We start from the raw sequence: 8,222 nt of genomic DNA on the forward strand, positions 1-8,222 counted from the left end.
CCAGACTAACTCGTGTTAGCCCGGCAGGTCCAGACTAACTCGTGTTAGCAGGTCCAGACTAACTCGTGGACGCCCGGCAGTCCAGACTAACTCGTGTTAGCCGGTCCAGACTAACTCGTGTTAGCCGGCAGGTCCAGACTAACTCGTGTTAGCAGGTCCAGACTAACTCGTGGACGCCCGGCAGGTCCAGACTAACTCGTGTTAGCCCGGCAGGTCCAGACTAAATTGTGTTAGCCCGATCGGTCCCACACTTCCTGCTGTGATGTCACTTCCTGCGGTGATGTCACCTCCTGCGGTGATGTCACCTCCTGCGGTGATGTCACTTCCTGCTGTGATGTCACTTCCTGCTGTGATGTCACTCACCTCTCCTCGTTTCTTGTGCAGCTCCGTCAGCTCCTCCTGGTGTCTGATCCTCATCTGAGACATTTCCTGCTGCAGGACCTCACTGCGACTGTCTGAGGGACTGAGACGGACAGGGACACTTAGAGGACACTTAGAGGACAGGGACACTTAGAGGACACTTCAGAGGACAGGGACACTTCAGAGGACAGGGACACTTAGAGGACACTTCAGAGGACAGGGACACTTAGAGGACAGGGACACTTAGAGGACACTTCAGAGGACAGGGACACTTAGAGGACACTTCAGAGGACAGGGACACTTCAGAGGACACTGCAGAGGACAGGGAAGGTTCAGAGGACAAAGGACAGGATCCACAGCACAGCAGACAGGACGGGACGGACTCACCTGGCCTCGTGTCCTCTCTGGACGTCATACTTGTCCGTCTGATATCTCTCTGACAGGACGGTCTGCAGGTCTGACTTCTCCAGGAGACGGTTATCTGAGAGACAGACGGTCATTAAACTGTCTGTGTGTGTGAGAGAGAGACAGGTCATTAAACTGTCTGTGTGAGAGAGAGACGGGTCATTAGACTGTCTGTCTGTGTGAGAGAGAGACAGGTCATTAAACTGTCTGTCTGTGTGAGAGAGAGACAGGTCATTAAACTGTCTGTGTGAGAGAGAGAGACAGGTCATTAAACTGTCTGTCTGTGTGAGAGAGAGACAGGTCATTAGACTGTCTGTGGTGAGAGAGAGACAGGTCATTAGACTGTCTGTCTGTGTGAGAGAGAGAGACAGGTCATTAAACTGTCTGTCTGTCTGAGAGAGAGACAGGTCATTAAACTGTCTGTCTGTCTGAGAGAGAGACAGGTCATTAAACTGTCTGTCTGTGTGAGAGAGAGACAGGTCATTAAACTGTCTGTCTGTCTGAGAGAGAGACAGGTCATTAGACTGTCTGTCTGTGTGAGAGAGAGACAGGTCATTAAACTGTCTGTGTGTGAGACAGACGGGTCATTAAACTGTCTGTCTGTGAGAGAGAGAGACAGGTCATTAAACTGTCTGTCTGTGTGAGAGAGGAGACAGGTCATTAGACTGTCTGTCTGTCTGAGAGAGAGACAGGTCATTAGACTGTCTGTCTGTCTGAGAGAGAGACAGGTCATTAAACTGTCTGTCTGTCTGAGAGAGAGACAGGTCATTAAACTGTCTGTCTGTCTGAGAGAGAGACAGGTCATTAAACTGTCTGTCTGTCTGAGAGAGAGACAGGTCATTAGACTGTCTGTCTGTGTGAGAGAGAGACAGGTCATTAAACTGTCTGTGTGTGAGAGAGAGACAGGTCATTAAACTGTCTGTGTGTGAGAGAGAGACAGGTCATTAAACTGTCTGTGTGAGAGAGAGAGACAGGTCATTAAACTGTCTGTCTGTCTGAGAGAGAGACAGGTCATTAAACTGTCTGTGTGAGAGAGAGACAGGTCATTAGACTGTCTGTCTGTCTGAGAGAGAGACAGGTCATTAAACTGTCTGTGTGGAAGAGAGAGACAGGTCATTAGACTGTCTGTCTGTGTGAGAGAGAGACAGGTCATTAGACTGTCTGTCTGTGTGAGAGAGACAGGTCATTAAACTGTCTGTCTGTCTGAGAGAGAGACAGGTCATTAAACTGTCTGTCTGTCTGAGAGAGAGACAGGTCATTAGACTGTCTGTCTGTGTGAGAGAGACAGGTCATTAAACTGTCTGTCTGTGTGAGAGAGAGACAGGTCATTAGACTGTCTGTGTGTGTGAGAGAGAGACAGGTCATTAAACTGTCTGTGTGAGAGGACAGACACGCTGCCCCCTGGAGGACAGACACGCTGCCCCCCTAGGGGACAGACACGCTGCCCCCTGGAGGACAGACACGCTGCCCCCTGGGGGACAGACACGCTGCCCCTGGGGGACAGAACACGCTGCCCCCTGGTGGACAGACACGCTGCCCCCTGGAGGACAGACACGCTGCCCCCTAGGGGACAGACACGCTGCCCCCTGGAGGACAGACACGCTGCCCCCTGGGGACAGACACGCTGCCCCCTGGAGGACAGACACGCTGCCCCCTGGGGACAGACACGCTGCCCCCTGGTGGACAGGACACGCTGCCCCTGGGGGACAGAACACGCTGCCCCCTGGAGGACAGACACGCTGCCCCCTGGGGGACAGACACGCTGCCCCCTAGGGGACAGACACGCTGCCCCCTGGAGGACAGACACGCTGCCCCCTGGGGGACAGACGCGCTGCCCCCTGGTGGACAGACGCGCTGCCCCCTGGAGGACAGACACGCTGCCCCCTGGCGGACAGACGCGCTGCCCCCTGGCGGACAGACACGCTGCCCCCTGGGGGACAGACACGCTGCCCCCTGGGGGACAGACACGCTGCCCCCTGGAGGACAGACACGCTGCCCCCTAGGGGACAGACACGCTGCCCCCTGGAGGACAGACACGCTGCCCCCTGGGGGACAGACACGCTGCCCCCTGGGGGACAGAACACGCTGCCCCCTGGAGGACAGACACGCTGCCCCCTGGGGGACAGACACGCTGCCCCCTAGGGGACAGACACGCTGCCGCCTGGAGGACAGACACGCTGCCCCCTGGGGGACAGACGCGCTGCCCCCTGGTGGACAGACGCGCTGCCCCCTGGAGGACAGACACGCTGCCCCCTGGCGGACAGACGCGCTGCCCCCTGGTGGACGTCACTCACACTGCAGGACGAGCTCCTCGAAGGCCTGTCTCTGGACTCTGTCTCTGATCTTCAGCTGCTCACACACGTGTCTCTTCCACCTGCACTCCGCCATGACACCTGCACGCACACACACACACACACACACACACACACACACACACACACACACACACACACACACACACACACACACACACACACACACACACACACACACACACACACACACACACACACACACACACACACACACACACACACACACACACACACACACACACACACACACACACACACACACACACACACACACACACACACACACACACACACACACACACTTAAAGTTAGCATCTCTGTTAACTGTAATAAAGAGTGTTTGTTTATAACTGTTGATGCTAAAGTTAGCATCTCTGTTAACTGTAATAAAGAGTCTGTTTATAACTGTTGATGCTAAAGTTAGCATCTCTGTTAACTGTAATAAAGAGTCTTTGTTTATAACTGTTGATGCTAAAGTTAGCATCTCTGTTAACTGTAATAAAGAGTCTTTGTTTATAACTGTTGATGCTAAAGTTAGCATCTCTGTTAACTGTAATAAAGAGTCTTTGTTTATAACTGTTGATGTTAAAGTTAGCATCTCTGTTAACTGTAATAAAGAGTCTTTGTTTATAACTGTTGATGCTAAAGTTAGCATCTCTGTTAACTGTAATAAAGAGTCTTTGTTTATAACTGTTGATGCTAAAGTTAGCATCTCTGTTAACTGTAATAAAGAGTCTTTGTTTATAACTGTTGATGCTAAAGTTAGCATCTCTGTTAACTGTAATAAAGAGTCTTTGTTTATAACTGTTGATGCTAAAGTTAGCATCTCTGTTAACTGTAATAAAGAGTCTTTGTTTATAACTGTTGATGCTAAAGTTAGCAGCTCTGTTAACTGTAATAAAGAGTCTTTGTTTATAACTGTTGATGCTAAAGTTAGCATCTCTGTTAACTGTAATAAAGAGTCTGTTTATAACTGTTGATGCTAAAGTTAGCATCTCTGTTAACTGTAATAAAGAGTCTTTGTTTATAACTGTTGATGCTAAAGTTAGCAGCTCTGTCAACTGTAATAAAGAGTCTTTGTTTATAACTGTTGATGCTAAAGTTAGCAGCTCTGTTAACTGTAATAAAGAGTCTTTGTTTATAACTGTTGATGCTAAAGTTAGCATCTCTGTTAACTGTAATAAAGTCTTTGTTTATAACTGTTGATGCTAAAGTTAGCATCTCTGTTAACTGTAATAAAGAGTCTGTTTATAGCTGTTGATGCTAAAGTTAGCATCTCTGTTAACTGTAATAAAGTCTTTGTTTATAACTGTTGATGCTAAAGTTAGCAGCTCTGTTAACTGTAATAAAGAGTCTGTTTATAGCTGTTGATGCTAAAGTTAGCATCTCTGTTAACTGTAATAAAGAGTCTTTGTTTATAACTGTTGATGCTAAAGTTAGCATCTCTGTTAACTGTAATAAAGTCTTTGTTTATAACTGTTGATGCTAAAGTTAGCAGCTCTGTTAACTGTAATAAAGAGTCTGTTTATAGCTGTTGATGCTAAAGTTAGCATCTCTGTTAACTGTAATAAAGAGTCTTTGTTTATAACTGTTGATGCTAAAGTTAGCATCTCTGTTAACTGTAATAAAGAGTCTTTGTTTATAACTGTTGATGCTAAAGTTAGCATCTCTGTTAACTGTAATAAAGAGTCTTTGTTTATAACTGTTGATGCTAAAGTTAGCATCTCTGTTAACTGTAATAAAGAGTCTTTGTTTATAACTGTTGATGCTAAAGTTAGCATCTCTGTTAACTGTAATAAAGAGTCTTTGTTTATAACTGTTGATGCTAAAGTTAGCATCTCTGTTAACTGTAATAAAGAGTCTTTGTTTATAACTGTTGATGCTAAAGTTAGCATCTCTGTTAACTGTAATAAAGAGTCTGTTTATAACTGTTGATGCTAAAGTTAGCATCTCTGTTAACTGTAATAAAGAGTCTTTGTTTATAACTGTTGATGCTAAAGTTAGCAGCTCTGTTAACTGTAATAAAGAGTCTTTGTTTATAACTGTTGATGCTAAAGTTAGCAGCTCTGTTAACTGTAATAAAGAGTCTTTGTTTATAACTGTTGATGCTAAAGTTAGCATCTCTGTTAACTGTAATAAAGTCTTTGTTTATAACTGTTGATGCTAAAGTTAGCATCTCTGTTAACTGTAATAAAGAGTCTGTTTATAGCTGTTGATGCTAAAGTTAGCATCTCTGTTAACTGTAATAAAGTCTTTGTTTATAACTGTTGATGCTAAAGTTAGCAGCTCTGTTAACTGTAATAAAGAGTCTGTTTATAGCTGTTGATGCTAAAGTTAGCATCTCTGTTAACTGTAATAAAGAGTCTTTGTTTATAACTGTTGATGCTAAAGTTAGCATCTCTGTTAACTGTAATAAAGTCTTTGTTTATAACTGTTGATGCTAAAGTTAGCAGCTCTGTTAACTGTAATAAAGAGTCTGTTTATAGCTGTTGATGCTAAAGTTAGCATCTCTGTTAACTGTAATAAAGAGTCTTTGTTTATAACTGTTGATGCTAAAGTTAGCATCTCTGTTAACTGTAATAAAGAGTCTTTGTTTATAACTGTTGATGCTAAAGTTAGCATCTCTGTTAACTGTAATAAAGAGTCTTTGTTTATAACTGTTGATGCTAAAGTTAGCATCTCTGTTAACTGTAATAAAGAGTCTTTGTTTATAACTGTTGATGCTAAAGTTAGCATCTCTGTTAACTGTAATAAAGAGTCTGTTTATAACTGTTGATGCTAAAGTTAGCATCTCTGTTAACTGTAATAAAGAGTCTTTGTTTATAGCTGTTGATGCTAAAGTTAGCATCTCTGTTAACTGTAATAAAGAGTCTTTGTTTATAACTGTTGATGCTAAAGTTAGCATCTCTGTTAACTGTAATAAAGAGTCTGTTTATAACTGTTGATGCTAAAGTTAGCAGCTCTGTTAACTGTAATAAAGAGTCTTTGTTTATAACTGTTGATGCTAAAGTTAGCATCTCTGTTAACTGTAATAAAGAGTCTTTGTTTATAACTGTTGATGCTAAAGTTAGCATCTCTGTTAACTGTAATGAGTCTGTTTATAACTGTTGATGCTAAAGTTAGCAGCTCTGTTAACTTCAGTAGCATGCTGATGACGTCATATCCAGGCTCCTTGTTGTTAAATTGCTTATTGTGTAAATTTGTTATTTTATTTTTATTTATTATAAACCGTTGAATAATTCCATCACGTGTTTCACAGCTGTTAGCTTATCTGTTAGCATGTTAGCCTGCTAAAGGGAACCACAACAAATAGAGGTAGCTAACCGTGCTAACATGCTAACGTTAGTAAACAGCTGGTCCGTGTCCCGGTCCTGGGTCGGTTCTGACCCGACAGCCCCGTAAGTGCGCGTGTTTCCGGGCTGTTCAGACCGCGGCTCGCGACAAACACCAGTGACTCTGCATGTTAGCATGCTAGCATGCTAGGTTAGCCACGAACAGACTCACCGCATCAAAGTGCCCCAGCCCGCGGCTCCGTGAGTCTCCGCGGCTCCGTGAGTCTCCACGCCCCCGTGAGTCTCCGCGCCCCCGTGAGTCTCCGCGGCTCCGGTGCTCGGTGTAAACACGCTGCTGTTGTTGCTGCTGTTGTTGTTGTTGTTGTTGTTGTTGTTGCTGTTTAGCTGCAGTTGCTTTCGCCTCCATCCGCTTCTGCAGCTGCTTCGACACAACTCACCGCCATTTTGGCTCCGGCGACACACTTCCGGGCAGGTCGCAGGAACATGACGTCATGGTTAACTGGCGCCAGTGTCTTTATCTTTATTTATAGATTCTAGTGTTTACATCTTTATTTATACATTTATTTATATATTTATTTATATCTTTATTTATACATTTATTTACATCTTTATTTATACATTTATTTATATATTTATTTATATTTAAATATAAATAAAGATAATTAAATATAATTTACGGTTTAAAGGTGATTTTTTTAAATGTCTTTATTTTATTTATTTATTTTAGTGTTTTTATCTTTGATCTTTTCAAAGATGTAAACAAACTCTAAATGTGTCCTCGTCCATTTCCTGTCGCAGTGAATGATGACATCAGCTGACAGGAAGTTAACAAGGACCAAGGCTGTTGCCTAGCAACGGAATTCTAACTGAAAAAGAAAAAAACAAACGTTTTTCTGTTGAAAAAAGATAAAATCTCTTGAAATATTGAGTTTTTCTGAGAATCAGCTGTAAAAACAAACTTTAACACTTTAAATAAAGTTTATTTAAACTTTAACACTTTAAATAAACTTTATTTAAACTTTAACACTTTAAATAAACTTGATTTAAACTTTAACACTTTAAATAAACTTTATTTAAACTTTAACACTTTAAATAAACTTTATTTAAACTTTAACACTTTAAATAAACTTGATTTTTTTTTTTTCCAACATTATCTTTATTGAGTTTTCACAATGTTTCACAATTACATATATATACAGAAATAAGAGTGCTCATCAGGAGTATGTAAATTATTGTCCAACATTTAAATTGACCTTCCTTGTAAGTCAGGTATTTATGAGGTAACACAGAGCAACACTTAAGTGAAAGTGTAAGTATAAAAGACAGAAACAACAACTGGAACAATAAAAACAATAAACAATAAAGGTTTCTCTGCCTTCTCAAGAGTTAGCCCAGGTTATTTCACTGTTGTGTGGATCAAACATACAGAATTAGAAAACATTTCACACAGAATAAAGAAATCAGATATTAAAAAAAAAAGCAAGGGGCTGCAAGGGACAACCAACAACTACGCCTCATCAGCTTCATTCCCCACATTACTTAAATCCACACTCTCCATATATGCCATAAATTGACCCCAAATGTTTTGAAATAGTGGTAGTTTTCCTTTTATAATGTAAGTTATCTTCTCCATTGGTAAGGTTGTGGATATTTCCTTAACCCAATTGATAAGTTTTGGTTCACTGGTACTCCTCCATGAGAGGGCTATGACTCTTTTTGCAAGCAGTAAACATAAATCCAGGGCAGTGAATATTTTCCTAGACATGTGATGCCTATCAGGATATAACCCTAGGATAAATAGTTTAGGGTCAAAAACTAATTTTATACCTAATATAGTCTCTAAAGTTTG

At 42.2% G+C, this 8,222-nt stretch overlaps 1 protein-coding gene across 1 annotated transcript; it reads right to left on the reverse strand.

Annotated features, from left to right (window-relative positions):
* Positions 1-201: 201 nt before the first annotated feature.
* On the reverse strand, positions 202-6,822 carry LOC310966249 (autophagy-related protein 16-1-like; the record flags this gene model as incomplete). Its single annotated transcript, XM_083940829.1, has 4 exons — positions 6,585-6,822; positions 3,060-3,158; positions 748-841; positions 202-463 (listed from the first exon to the last, which is right to left on the reverse strand). The coding sequence occupies exons 2-4, from the start codon at positions 3,151-3,153 to the stop codon at positions 202-204; spliced, it is 450 nt and encodes a 149-aa protein (XP_083796955.1). The 5' UTR covers positions 3,154-3,158; positions 6,585-6,822.
* Between the last annotated feature and the right edge of the window lie 1,400 nt (positions 6,823-8,222).

Source organism: Echiichthys vipera (assembly GCF_963691815.1).
Source record: "Echiichthys vipera genome assembly, contig: SCAFFOLD_59, whole genome shotgun sequence".
In the NCBI taxonomy this organism is placed as follows: domain Eukaryota; kingdom Metazoa; phylum Chordata; class Actinopteri; order Perciformes; family Trachinidae; genus Echiichthys; species Echiichthys vipera.